The sequence below is a fragment of the Drosophila santomea genome, chromosome 2L (assembly GCF_016746245.2).
Source record: "Drosophila santomea strain STO CAGO 1482 chromosome 2L, Prin_Dsan_1.1, whole genome shotgun sequence".
NCBI classification, from domain to species: domain Eukaryota; kingdom Metazoa; phylum Arthropoda; class Insecta; order Diptera; family Drosophilidae; genus Drosophila; species Drosophila santomea.
The window spans coordinates 19,600,357-19,614,844 of NC_053016.2; the positions used below are offsets into that span (position 1 = coordinate 19,600,357).

The 14,488-nt window shown below is 38.4% G+C and overlaps 2 protein-coding genes and 1 long non-coding RNA gene across 3 annotated transcripts in view; 1 reads left to right on the top strand and 2 right to left on the bottom strand.

Annotated features, from left to right (window-relative positions):
* Positions 1–1,987: 1,987 nt before the first annotated feature.
* LOC120455373 overlaps positions 1,988–14,488 on the top strand; it is a 60,632-nt gene continuing 48,131 nt past the window's right edge. The window contains exon 1 of the mRNA XM_039641489.1: positions 1,988–2,402. The gene's annotated coding sequence lies outside the window, so the exon portion shown is untranslated. The remainder of the gene's footprint in view (positions 2,403–14,488) is intronic.
* On the bottom strand, positions 3,192–3,465 carry LOC120455395. The gene is made up of 2 exons (XR_005616741.1): positions 3,389–3,465; positions 3,192–3,315 (listed from the first exon to the last, which is right to left on the bottom strand). It is a non-coding gene; the product is annotated as an uncharacterized LOC120455395 (long non-coding RNA).
* On the bottom strand, positions 5,357–7,212 carry LOC120455356. The gene is made up of 5 exons (XM_039641464.1): positions 7,056–7,212; positions 6,900–7,004; positions 6,452–6,850; positions 5,758–6,089; positions 5,357–5,696 (listed from the first exon to the last, which is right to left on the bottom strand). Exons 1-5 carry the CDS (start codon positions 7,088–7,090, stop codon positions 5,443–5,445), a joined length of 1,125 nt encoding a protein of 374 aa, XP_039497398.1. The 5' UTR covers positions 7,091–7,212; the 3' UTR covers positions 5,357–5,442.

Consider the following 14,488-nt stretch of genomic DNA (forward strand, 5'->3'; position numbering starts at 1 on the left):
TTATGTGTGTGGGGTCGTGGGACCCACCCCATTTTTTAGACTTGGCGTAATAATTTACAAAGCATTTTACGCTTCGCTTCGCCTGCCATTTGCATTAGCCGCAAAGTCAGTTTACGAATTTCGGAGCGAAGGAATAAATATGTTTGCAATGTAAATGTAAATATAAGTAGGACGCCTGATCTCCGATTTGTCCTACTGCTTTTTTTTGGTAAGGTAAAGTACGAGAAGTAAACACAAAAATAAGAAAATGGACACTTAACAAATGGATTTCGAGAGTTGTCAAAAAAATTATCAAAAAATGTATGCAAGGAAGCTTAGTGCGCTGACCAATAAGTTAGTAATAAAAGGTAATTGTAAATGGATATTCTATTTTTAGCTGCGAAATGCTCGGGGCATATTTTCAACTGTTTTCCTGGGAAAGTTGTAGTGCATCATAAATTAAAGCACAATATTTAAATTTGTAATTGACCGACCTTAAAATGCATCTTTTTTTCTCGCGCAACAATAAAAAATCGGAGTATTGTATACGTAAATTGCGTGTTTTTATGACAACCGCGGGTACGAAAGTCCCCCGGCATTTTTTACAACCTGACACCCTCCATCCTTTTGCGAATTACGCTTTCATTTGTATGCAGGGATGCGGTGCCCTTCTATGTGATTCTCATAATTACATTAAGCATATTAAAGCTCGCCGTCGTCTGAGTCGCTGCTTCTTCTCCATACACATATATGAACATATACATATAAATATACATATATCGCACAACTCGCGGCTTTCCCTTTGCTCAGGGCCAACTAATAACGTGTCATAAAAGATTTTCCTTGCTTTAAGTAGGCGGGAGTCAGTCGGTTATGTGGCATAGAGCGCAGCATATTGAAACATCTTAAAACCTTACGAAAGGTGGGGTAATACCGTAATTCACGAGTGAGGGAGGTCCTTTATAGGGGCTTACCCTAATTCCTTGACTTGGCACTAAGCAGTAAATGCATTATCCCCAATTAATGTCAATTAATTAAACCTCACCCAGCGATTTAGTTTGCAAATGAAAATAGATTCCCAGTTAAAAGGTGTTATGAAAAATATGACTTGTTTCATTGAGACTTTCATTGATTGTATATTGCTTTAATTGAAAACCGAAATTCCTCGACTATCAGATATCTGTTCCTTAACTATTGAGGATGCGAGGGAAAAAGTAAAAAATCGTTTTTAACGTATTAATATTTACTTGAATGATTTTAACATATCGATAGAAGTTGACAAACTTGCTCAGCCTGGGAGTCTTTAGAATCCGCTTGCTTAACTTACCAGCTTTTATAGTTCCTGATACCTAGACGTTTATATGGACAAATGGGCAGTCTGGCGGATTGACAGATTGACAGAGAAAAAGACTCTTTGAGTAAACGGTATACAAATTAAAAAGGTCACCACTGTGGCGTAGACATCTTACAACACACAATCAATAAGTTAGATTTTTAGAAAGAAATAAAAATTACTTAAAACTACAACTAAAGATGTTTGTGTAGCTTAGGTTTAAATTATTTTAGTCACAAAGGTTTCACTTATGTTATTACCTGCAGAAGTAAGTATGTGAAATAATTTCCCCGTATTTTAACAGTGTTGGGACAAGCTACCGTTTATTTATTCGAATTCGTTTGGAGAACATATATTTCTAACATTAAAAATTGTAATCAATATGTATAGAATATAGATGTATATAAATAATTTCTAAGAAAATTAAAACAAATATAAATATTTTTGTTATTATGAAAGAAAAACAAGTAAACCAATTGCAGAACTCTTCCGAGCGTTAAATATTACTGGGCTCTCTCTCTACGAAGTCCTTCGTTAAGTTGAGAGAAAAGGTCCTGCCAAAGAGCTAAAGAGAGGGAGCATGCAAAAAGCCGAGTCGCCACGAAAGCAATTCCTTTCTGGGGCGATGCTGGCGACGATGACGAGAAAAATCAGCAGTTTCATTGATAACGCGCAACGAATTGGATCTCAGGCAAACGCCGGCCAGCTGCACTGTCAAAAAATTCGTTAACGGGGCTGCAAGTTCGTAGACAAAGAAATTAAAAGTTTCATCGGTCTTAATGCGCTATATCGTGTTTTGCTTATAAGTAATGCAGACATTCTACCAAGGTCTAGTTTCTCGAACCGATGCGCTGTTCATTGATTCTTCGTTCGTTTTTTCGCAGCGCGTGTGTTTAATTATATAGCTCCATGCGGATTACTGTGCCAATGGCAAAAGCAACAACGACACCAGCAAATTAATTTAATCGTGTACAATCTGCATGTGGCTACCAATTTGAGTTTCCCCTCAAGTTGGCGCGATAATGATATAAACAGACAACTGAAATCGAATAAAGTTCACAAAATGTCGGCAATTCAAAATGATAGATAAGTAAGTAACGCATCCCAATTCTGAGGTTTTGACAAATATAGTATTTTTGTACATTACAAGTTTTAAAGAGATCCCCTGCTTTACTGCGTTTCAATTAAATTCACATTTAAAATTAATCAAATTGAGAGCACCCACAAAATGGCCACTAATTAGTTTGTGCCTGCTTTGACCATTGGCCCTTTAGGAATGCTCATGACCCTCGCCTGGCAAAACATTTAAAATTTAAAAATCCAGAGATTTATTTTGGTCAAACGAAATACAAGCAGGCAATATAAGGCAATCGACCCAATTAAATATCAGGCAAGGGGGGCGAGCCGCGTCATATTTTTGTTTTCTGGGAATTTCATTTTAAGCGCCGACATTTTTATTCCAATCTTTTCAGCAATTTTTTCGACCCCTGTACATTTATCTAAATACGCAGGGCCTACTGGTAAAACCTCCCACCAATGTTTTGTTGTTTTCCAGCTCGGAGCGACGTTCTTGGTTGATTCTGGGGCCTTGTACAGTGGTCGTCCAGTTGGCGTCACATAAATTTATATGTATTTCCAGAAAGCTTCCCGCTTTGAAGGGCTGACAGTGACTTAATGAGCTGCGGAAGTTAATGGCTCAGACTCGTTTCCATTTCTGTTGGCAGATTTATTTGCATATTTGGGTTAATTCGGCCTCCCATTTTTTCGCCGCCCATTTTTAGCTTGTTTTCAGTTCACTGTTGTTTTTCTGACCCACTTTTGGCCTAATTAACTATTACCATTCTTTATATTTATTTGGCCCCCAATTAAATTCATTTGCTTTAAGTGTAAAAAGGTACATTTATTATTTTTATATTATTTAGTATAACATATTCCATATATGTATATCCCGCGAACTGGGGTTGGTATTCAGTTGAGTCCAGAGAGAGAGAGAGAGCGTTGATCTGCTTTTAATACGGGAAAAAGAGTTAATTTTAATTAGCAGTATGCATACGCAGACCATTGAAATAATCTCACCAGTATTATAGGTTATAGTGTTTAAGTATTATTTTCGTCTAGGAAGTATGAATTAACGTAAGTAAGTGTAAAAAGACTGCAAAAAATTGCTTCTGTAAGGCACGAAATTTAAAATACTAAATATAACAAATACTTGCCCATGATTGAAGAGTATCCAGTGGTGGTGCTAACATTACCAGGAGAAAGAAAAGAGTCTAGTCACATGTGTGTTTCTGAGTTGGTGTTTACGATATAATACGACTTTTCCGGTGAAAAGAATATCACTTTGAGCTTAAGAATAATTTTAAAAAACGAAACTTTGTTCTTAAACCTAGCCGAGAAATTTAAATTTTGTAAGGCAACCGAAAATCACTTAGAATTTGGAGTTCATTTCCGAAGGTGTTGCTAGTTTGAACTTCAGGAATCAACTGAATGGTATTGTCCCCGTTCCTAGTTAGGTAGAGAAATTCGATTGACAGAAAAAGTCTCAGCACATGTGATTACTTTTTTTTCAACAAGGTTAGACAGAGCTATACATAGACTTTCATTGCCTACTGAGAATACCGAAAGTGAAATGTATAAAATAACTTCTGAGTTCTGTGTCATCACAATGGCCAAATCACGCGCTATGCCACACGAAAATACGAGAAATGTGCAAACACATTTAATTAATAGAAAGGGCATTTCTCTTATAAACACGTTACCCGCTCTTCAGCTAGTTTTCTTTTATTTCTAATGTATTTCTTTTTATGAGACGAGAGGGGGAATCTTTAATAAAAGCTCAATAGATCGCCTGAAAATCTTTTGGGAAAATTATTCTGCACGACACTGGCATTGCTCAAAGTCATGGCCCTCCACGTTAGTTCCCTATTTGTATGCTTAAGTTCATTAGAGTCGGTTGGCAAATATTTACCAGAGTTCGCAATTTTTGCTTGGCTTTTTGCTACGGTTTTTCTTCTGGCTGCAAGCAGCAAACATCATTAAATTTAATTTGCTGCCAATATTGAACTTATGCTTGTGTGTGCGGAATAAACAAAAAGGAAAAGGGCCGACGAGGAAAGTCAGGGCTACAAAGATGTAGTATAAATTAAAACGCTACAGTCGACTATCACATACCCGTTTCTCCGCTATTGGGAGTGCGAACGGAAAAAATTAACATTCTTTTGGCATATCGATAGAAATTAAAAAAGAAAAAATTTCATTTGTGGGAGAAAGAGTTGGAGTAGTTTCTGACAGCTTGGCTTGGCCAGATCGACTCGGCTTTTGATTCTGAACCAAGAATATATATACTTTATAGGGTTGGGAAAGCTTCATTTTACCTCTTACATGCTTTTCAAGGAATATAGTCTATCCTTTAGCTCAACGAGTAACGGGTATATATAAATTATAAGTATAAGACAAAACAAAGTTATAGTACAAAGTATAGCTAGGTCGAGTTGTATTGGAAACATTTTCAGCAGCATATCATTATACCCGTTACTCGTAGAGTAAAAGGGTATACTAGATTCGTTGAAAAGTATGTAATAGGCAGAAGGAAGCGTTTCCGACCATATAAAGTATATATATTCTTGATCAGGATCAATAGCCGAGTCGATCATGTCCGTCTGTCCGTCCGTCTGTCTGTCCGTATGAACGTCGAGATCTCAGGAACTACAAAAGCTAGAAAGTTGAGACTAAGCATACGCCACGCCCACTCTAACGCCCACAAACCGCCGAAAACTGTCACGCCCACACTTTTGAAAAATGTTTTGATCTTTTTTCATTTTTGTATTGGTCTTGTAAATTTCTATCGATTTGCCAAAAAACTTTTTGCCACGCCCACCCTAACGCCCACAAATTGCCAAAAACTGCCAGTGTTTAAGACTCTCCTTCGCACTTCCACCAGCTGAGTAACGGGTATCAGATAGTCGTGGAACTCGACTATAGCGTTCTCTCTTGTTTTTGACTTGTAAATTAACATTAAAAAGCAAAACAAAATCACATTTACGATTTTACAACACATATCATAAAGGTTTTTTTATTACGGAATATTAGTAAGTTTTACAAAGATAAAGTACACAAAGATTACAAACTCTTTAAGAATCATTAAGAGAATTTATAAGGTAAGATATGTCTTTGTTCGTTGGACAAACACATGGCTCCAGTTCACCGAAAATTGATTCCAGAGTTTTCTGAGCACTTTCCAGGACGACGGACATCTCAGTAGTTTTGAACAATCTAATGGGAAGAATTCGATACCCATTTGAATAATGCCAGTTTTTCATGTCATGATAAATCCGTTTCATAAAGCCCTTTTTCTTGTTGTCCCTCTTTATCAACATATTTAAGCCTGTATATTAAAAAAAGGTTAAAGTCTTTTAAACCTCGTTCAAATTGCAATACAAACTTACGATTTTCCTCTGCAAGGTTGGCCATTTTTTGTTCGAACTTAGCCGTTATTGTCATACCTATTTTCCTACGACCGGACAGAAATGTGTGAATGAATTCAAAATGATCTGGATCTCTCGTATTCAATGACATGGTAGAGTACTGTCGAGCGCTACAAAATCCGCGATCATTAAAGCCGGGATATGGTATATCCGTGAAATGTAACGTGGTCGTAAACGCTTTTCGGCCTTGTGCCACTATTGACAATGTTTTGCTCATTTTGTAGCAAGCTTGAGCATTATAATATCGAAAGCCAAATGTTGACATCAGCTCCTCCAACGTTTTCAGGCAAGTGCTAGAAAAATGTATGGGATCGGAAGATTAAATGATTTTCATATAATAACAAAATTCAGAAGTAAAAAGTGTAGGCAATTAATTTACAACTAGGAAAAGAATGATAATTTATTAATTTAAAATACTCTCAATTAAAATTACTGTTAACTGTGAACGGGGCAGTCAGCGTAGAGTCTGTGAGCACCGAGCACAATACTGCTTAGGAATTATTTAAAGTAAATGATACAATAGTAACAAAAATTGTGATTCACAAAATGATCTATTTCCATATATAGGAACAATAAATAGTTGGATAAATAATTGGATCCGTGTGCAGTGCTTTTATATCTTCTAAACCATATAACCGAATGACCAATCACTTACCCCGAGTCTCGTATAGTGTAAACGCCAGGCAGCATATCGGAATCCTTGGTCGAGTGCAAGTACTTGACCAAAGTGTGAATGAGGTCCTCTGCCAAAGTATTCTGCACGCTCTTGAGCATGGTAAGGTCAAAGATGTGTTTTCGCGACCACCACCCCCGATAGAGGGTCTGAATCAGGGTGGCAGACGTCTCGTAATGGGCCAAGCTAGCCGACTGCAAGGCCGTTTCGGCAACATAGAGTAAATTTCTCTGAGCCTGGAAACGACGCCACCATTTTTGAATAATTATCGCAGACTTTTTAAGTTTTCTTAAATGATCGCGAACTTGCCACCCGTGAAAATAGCGCTGAATTGTGCAAGCCGCCTTGAACTGCTTGTAGTCCAAAAGAACACTCTGTACTCTATTTAAACTTATTTTATCGCGAATTGACTGCTACGTCAATTACTTACCTTGTTAAGTTGGGGGATAAACTAAAGCATTTCCTTTGCAGAAACTCTTCATCTAGATTTTCGCATTGGTCATCTTCAAAAGTAACTGATGAGTTACTCAATTCTCTTTAAAGAAAAAAATATTACAATAAACTTCGTTTGGTTAGCTATTCTTACATCGAGATGGAGTCATGTGTTGAGGGCCTTGGCATTTTAACATAAAATATGAAAAGCTCTTCCAGAGATAGTGGTTATACTATAATGTGTAAGACTCGTCTGTTTGAATGTCACTAAGAATCAAAGTCTTTAGACTTTAGGCATAAAGAATTGTTGACAATCAAGTCAAGGCTTATTGGGATGTGGAACCCACGCTTTAAAAATTGGATTGGATTGCGCAATATTCTCTGTTTAATCAAAGATTCTGTTCTCAAAATTTGGCTAAGAAATATCATAGTATACTAGACTTGTAAGTAACGAGAACAAGGTAAAAGTCAAGTCAAGTAATAAAGGTAAAAGTCTTTAAAGATATTAAATGTTTGGTATTTAGACCCGTAACTGCTACAGTTAAAGAATATACTACATTTTATCCAAATAGACAAGGATCGTATATTAAGAGGGTATAAGATTAAAGTATCACATAGATTCAGTTCCGCTCTATTACTGTATATTTTTTTAAGGCAGGATCACTAGACAAGTCGGTCTGGTCATATTTAGGAACACCTGTTTCATCTTACACTTAAAAATAGAAAATAAATCCCTTTCCCAAAACTATAAACTGTAAAAGGTATACTAGAGACATTAAAAGGTATGTATCAGGTGGAACGTCGCGGTTTTTGTGTCAGGGGCAAGGAATCGATGTACCTTATTCCGTTTCAACACAACAGAATATTGTCAGTTTAATTCATTTTTAATGCTGAGCCGACTTACTCGATATTCTCTTGAAAGCGCAACTTTGCCACTCAATGCAATCATTTGCCAATGCACTCGAGGGCTGCGCCGAAAAAGGCGGAAATCAAAAGTTAAAATAAACTTCGTTGTCCTTGCAGTTATTGTTGCTGTCCTCTTCTGGGGAGCTCCTTATAAAGTTCCAGGATATCCCGTTGTTGTCTTCGGTGCTCATTTTTCGTCCTTATGCGGCGCGCGTACCCCTACCAGCCCTACTTATTCTTTCATGCCGCTCCTTCTCTCTTGTTTAATGTTTCATTTATTTGTTCTCTCTTACCGAGGCACGAAAAAGGACTCGAGGAGTGGATGTTGATGGAGCCAGGAGCCAGGAATACTGGGTATTGCATTGTACTTGGGTCCGCTGTTTTTACTATTTGACGCTTGTTTACTCATTTCCGGTTGCCGCTTGCATTGTGTTTCGTCCGGAGAACATTGCCGTGCCTTGTGGGTCCTCTGTCGTCTGCGAAGACTGCTGTACTTTGTAGCCTGCATTACGAAAATGGTTTAACGTTGGTTCGGCAACTAGAGCCAGGAAATCCTTTCATATTTAACAAGGAGCACAGCGACACCCGCTAAATGAAATATATACCGGAAAATTTGCAAGCTGAAAATGTATTTATATATATTGTTTTGATTTTGTAAGATCGATTGCATACTTGTAACTTGTCTAAAGTTTACTGTAGCTTGAAAAGGGCAACAATTTTTTTTTGTTGGTTTGCCATGAACTTTCCATAATTTTTATACCCGTTACTCGTAGAGTAAAAGGGTATACTAGATTCGTTGAAAAGTATGTAACAGGCAGAAGGAAGCGTTTCCGACCACATATAGTGTATATATATTCTTGATCAGGATCAATAGCCGAGTCGATTTGGCCATGTCCGTCTGTCCGTCCGTCTGTCCGTCTGTCCGTCTGTCTGTCCGTATGAACGTCGAGATCTCAGGAACTACAAAAGCTAGAAAGTTGAGATTAAGCATACAGACTCCAGGGACATAGACGCAGCGCAAGTTTGTCGAATCATGCTGCCACGCCCACTCTAACGCCCACAAACCGCCCAAAACTGCCACGCCCACACTTTTGAAAAATGTTTTGATATTTTTTCATTTTTGTATTGGTGTTGTAAATTTCTATCGATTTGTCAAAAAAAATTTTGCCACGCCCACTCTAACGCCCACAAACCGCCCAAAGCTGCCACGCCCACACTTTTGAAAAATGTTTTGATATTTTTTCATTTTTGTATTAGTTTTCCAAATTTCTATCGATTTGCCAAAGAACTTTTTGCCACGCCCACTCTAACGCCCACAAACCTGCACTTCTACTAGCTGAGTAACGGGTATCAGATAGTCGGGGAACTCGACTATAGCGTTCTCTCTTGTTTATCAATTAAAACATCTGTTAGACCTTTTGATATTGTATCAATGTTTTAATTTCGGATTTGACCTTATAGAACGAAATAGAATTCACAGTTCCTTTAAATTGAAATTAAAATAATTCGAAATCAAATGCACCGTGTGTAAAACTCAAGGCTAAACTCGGCGAAATCGCCTGCGGCGCACAAGTAATAAACTTTGTCGCTGTGCGCTTCTAATTTGTCCCAAGGCAAAGGCAATCAATCAATATTCATCAAAATGCTATTTAATTTGAATGCAACCGCCTTGCGACATGGCGCCGTCACGTCCTTGTCCTTTATCCTGTAGTTGTGTGGTCTTTTCTTCGTTCGTAAAAGTGCTACCCCGTCAGACAAGGAGGCACGTAACTTTCATTACTCTCCGAACTTGGCGACAACGCAAACTTTGAAGTGGCTGGATCGGGGCTAAAGAGCTGCACCAAACTGACGAGCAGCTCTACGATTCAGCTCAAATTTCAATTTATCAGACTGCTCCAGTTCCAGTTCCATCTTTATCATCTGGGCCCTGGCATTCCTAAAATTCGTTGAATGCTCTAGACGTGAATATTCTAGACTCGCAATGCTAATTGTATCTGCCGAAAACTGCAACCTCCTTCTCATCGGAGAATTTTCCGCACGCACCTAAATTGGCCAAGAGAAGACTCTTCGTTAACCTGATTTCGCAGAACAAACAGTGGTGGCAAATGTAGAGGTATACATTTTCCTAACTGCATTTGTATGGCTCACACATGTAACGAGGAAATAAAACATCAATTGCTGGCCCTTTTTGGTAGAATACTTTATTGGTTCATTGATGAGCTAAAAGAAAAAAGGGTCAGACGGGTTCTGACTTTCAAATTGCCAGCTGTAAATTTGAAGTTGGCCCAGACAACCCAAATAGGTAGGATTACGTGTATTGAACATAAGGGGAGCATAAAGTTGAGAGGGAAGGTAAGGTGGAACAAATTTAATCAATATTCAGGTGAGATAAGTTGAAAGAAATAAAAAGCATGTGTGCCACTTAACATCTTAAATCAGATGGTGTGGTACAAATTTCTGAAGAATAAATTTGAGCTTCTGTTATAATTTTGTTTGCTAATAAAGAACAGCCAGAAATTAAATTGGAGGTAAGGAAATCACAAGATAAAGATATATTTTCAGGGCCTGGATAAGCACTAAGTTTTAAATTTATTTTGGTCTCTCACAGCGATATAGTAATTTTGACTGCACAGACGTACTTGCAAAGTGGGCGAACAAATATTCTTTAAGCCCAAACAGAATGTCCTAGCTTTGGATGTTAAGACCACTTACTGCACGCCAAAAGCAGTTTACATGCGTATGTATTACAGTGCCAGCTAGCTGTGTGGATGTAAATATATATGTGGTATGGCGCATTACAGTGGTTCATAAATACGCTCGCACATAGAGCCACTTATATGTACATATACACAACAAGGACAACGACACATGTTTTGGGTTTTTGGCCTCGGAGCCAGCTTGAAGGCATCATTCAGAATCTGTGCTCTTGTATGCGGTGTTAATAATGCCATTGATGTGTGTTGAGGACAGATTCAGACTACGACAAGCCAAGTACATGGGCAACCGAAAGCAACCAGTAGTCGTGTTCATTTTTGTTCTCCTCGATCTGACTACTACAGATGCTGCTGAGGTCTGCAAAAATGTTGGCAAATGTAAACGGAATTTCTGAGCAAACAGAGTGCCGAAAGCCGTTTCCAAAACTTCAGCTAAGTGCATAAGATGGAGATTAAAGAAATTAATTTGTACCGTCCTCTAGATTAATATGTTTTTCTTACCATTTTATTCCATTACGGTAAATGCTCACTCTTTTTAAGGGTTAGTGTACCGTACCAATATAGATTAGTTACTTTTTTAATATATCAGATAGTTACAGCACAACTTTATGCATTAAAAAATCAATCGTTTTAATAAATGACGTCTGACCTTAAAATTGAAGCCCCTAAATAGCTTTGCCATTAAGTAAAATAGGATCCCTCAACTATTCGCATATAAACAAATACGCCGCGTTGACCAATTTTTGTATAAGAAGTAGGTGGTCAGTTGGTCAGGTGGACAGTTGGCTTTAATGGCCTGTCGCTACTTTGCAAAGCTTTGCCTCGGAAACTGGGACACGAAGGAAAGTAAGTCTATTAACGGCAATGACAAAGCACGCGAAAAGCTAATAGAGATACGGCCCAGAAGAAGGAAAATAAGCCGAAAGTGGGGTTGTTAAGTAGTTTGGCAAGTCTATAAAAATGTATTAACTGCCGTCGAGAAGGGGAGGCGAAAATAAAGTCATAAAGCCAAGTGGTAAGTGCGGAATGGATGGAAAGCAAGGTGTGGTCCCAGACACAATGGCCGTAATATGATAATCATTGCGTAGGTCCACACGCTCCTTGCTTTTAGGGGCGTGTAAAAAGTGGGTAAATGATGCAAAGCAAACGGGAACGAGACCGTGCCTAGGCCAACGGCAAATCCATTAAACCCTTATGATGCATGAGTACAAATAAACTGAGTGAAAGCCGACAGACAATGGAAATATCAGGGGGGCTGGAGGGGTCGTAAACAAAAACCAAAGAAAAACGCAGAAAATCGTGGGGGAGCCAAAACATCTGGGCGCAAAAAGAGGGCGTGTCAAAACATTTGCGAGAAACGAGCAGTAACCACAAACCGAAGCGTTACCGGCATGCTGAAAGTGGTAGAAAGCAGGAGAAAGGTTGCCGGGGAGACAGCCCGCAAAGTGAGCAAACACTCGAGTGAAGTGGTTAGCTGGTTAAAAAGCTTCTCATCTGAGTGGGTGACAGTGCGAACGCGAGCGCCGCCGGGCCAAAGCTCAGTCAAGTGCAATGGCAAATAGGCCCAGATGCTCTTCGTCCTTGGCTGAAACTATAAACAGATGTTGGAAAGAAGATTAGTTTGATCACGTCGCAACAAGTGTGTAAGTGGGCCAATTGGCTTGCAAAAAGGCTAAACCATGCGAGCTATATTGGAACTCACTGCCTTACATTAAATATATCTAATTCGGAAAAAAATATACATCTTCCTGTTACGCTACCCACGTCACAAACCTCAAAATGATTTTCCTATTAAAAAAATATCTATTTATCTATTTCGATATTAAATTAAAATCTGTCCATGAAGAAAAGTAATAAATAAAGTTTGCAAGGCAAACAAAATTATATGTAAACATAAACCTACAATTGCTGCATCCGTAAAATGAAAATATTAAATACTTGTTTTTCTATTTTATTTAAATTAATTTGAGGCACAAATTGTTTATGTTATATCAAATCTAAATTATTTGGCTAACCGTTTCTATGAAAACTAATATGTTATTTCCAGTTAAGCGGTCTTAATCGTAATATGCCAATTAGATTTTAGTTCGGCTTAAGGACACTTCACTTTACCTCCTTTTTCCGTACTGCACGTTCAATGTTTTAAAAGAATCTTTCTCAGAATTAATTCACATAACTTTTTTATTCCTTACTACGGGCACCTGTCTGCTGTCTGGCAAGCACATATAAAGTTTCAATATAAAACCAAAAAAAAAGGACAAATGACCGAATATAGTGGGCTGCTACTGCGGTTCAGATTTCAATAGCCGAGTGCATTTTCAGCATTTTCTACAATGAAAGGGATACCAAAGAAATAACAACAATACAATGTACGATACTTCCGCTTTTTTGCTGCTTCTGTGCAACCAACTGGTTTTTGCACAAATACAACGTATACGCGAGGTGGTCGGAAAAACAGGAAAACCGGCAGAGGGCCGAGAAGAGATACTTGCATTAGAGTCCTGAGCGGCACCACCGGGCATCTAACTAACAAAGGCAAGGATTTTTTATTTCTGAAAAATACCAACATACATACCCGAAAGCTCGAGGCAAGCGAAGAAAGTTTAAATCAACTTGTGGAAACTTAGACAATTTTATAAACATGCATACGACTCCGAGGACTGTGGCAAGATAAGTCCCCATACATATAGACGTACAGCCGCAGTCGTAGAAGTGGTAGCGAAGGAAACACGGACTTATGTGCACTGAAAAGAGTTTTTAAATATATATGTATTTAGTTAGCAGGATCTATACAAAATACAAGTAATGATTTCTGTGGAAATTGTTAACAGTTATCCCTTGATCAAATGAAAGTTATTTTTTGGTTTCCACAGCTGCATCTTAACCTTTATTATTTGCTGATGAAAAATATTTTTTTCTGTGCTACCACATGTACAGGATATATTGCACATACGAGAAGTACAAATTTAAAAGTAAGCCAAGCCGCATCTCGCGCTATCTGCGGATGCTTTTCCCGCCTTTCACGTTTTTCCTTGGCCAACCCACAGACACATCTTGTTATTGTTGTACGCTGGTGCTTATGCAAATTCTCGCCCTGTGTGTTGGGGCAGAGCCAAAAGGAAGATACGTGCTTTATATATATTCATGAATGTATGAATATCTTGCCTGTATAAACAGAGTAACTGAATAATAATAACAACAGCCGCCGCCATCGGGCGGCGAGACCCGAAAACTTGAAAGAAATGTCGCCAGCAGAAAAAGTTGTTCACATCAGGTAGCAGGAAATATATGACAGAAATAAGTATAACGCGGCTACACCTTTAAGCGCTTTAGATTAGGACGAGCTGTGGGAATAAATCAGTGTGCATGGGCTAATGCTACACTCGTACGAGCGTTGAGTGGAATATCAGACGTGGGTATCCAAAATTCCTAATATTTCATATGGCTTAGGTCAGCAAGACTACAAGAGAAAGCTTACAAAGTTTTTAAAAGCTAAACTGCCTATTGATGAGCCTAAACGGGGTGTATGATAAATTAAATGTGAAACTATCTTCCAAGCTAAAAATGTATTTTTCCGACTAACACGTGTGTGCTTTGTATGCTTTTGCTATAAATTGTATGGACATATAATTTGAATGCTACGCCTTATTTTTCAAATCCTTGAAATTTACGTTTTTTCCAAATGCTTGTCAATATGTCAATGAAAGCGTGTTAGATGGGGCTAAAAATAGCAGCAAACAAGCCCGAACATATTGTGCTTTTAATTTTCTAACTCACTTGCCACTGGGGAACAGGTCAGGCATCCGTGGGCTATATCCTTGTGCCCCTCCACACTTGCCATTCGGTTGCACGTTGAAGCGTGAAACTTGTGCACTTGTCACAAAAATGCTGCCCGTCAGCTTTCGTTTTGTTCTTTGTGGTTGACTGTGCAACAATAACAACACGAACAACAACAAACGAGAATCCT

Excerpts from the sequence above, each read along its gene's own strand:
- LOC120455356 (XM_039641464.1), bottom strand. The coding sequence starts at position 7,090 with ATGCCAAGGCCCTCAACACATGACTCCATCTCGAT. Across the intron at positions 7,005-7,055 it reads ACACATGACTCCATCTCGAT|AGAATTGAGTAACTCATCAG; the intron begins GTAAGAATAGCT and ends TTTTCTTTAAAG. Across the intron at positions 6,090-6,451 it reads TACACTATACGAGACTCGGG|CACTTGCCTGAAAACGTTGG; the intron begins GTAAGTGATTGG and ends ACATTTTTCTAG.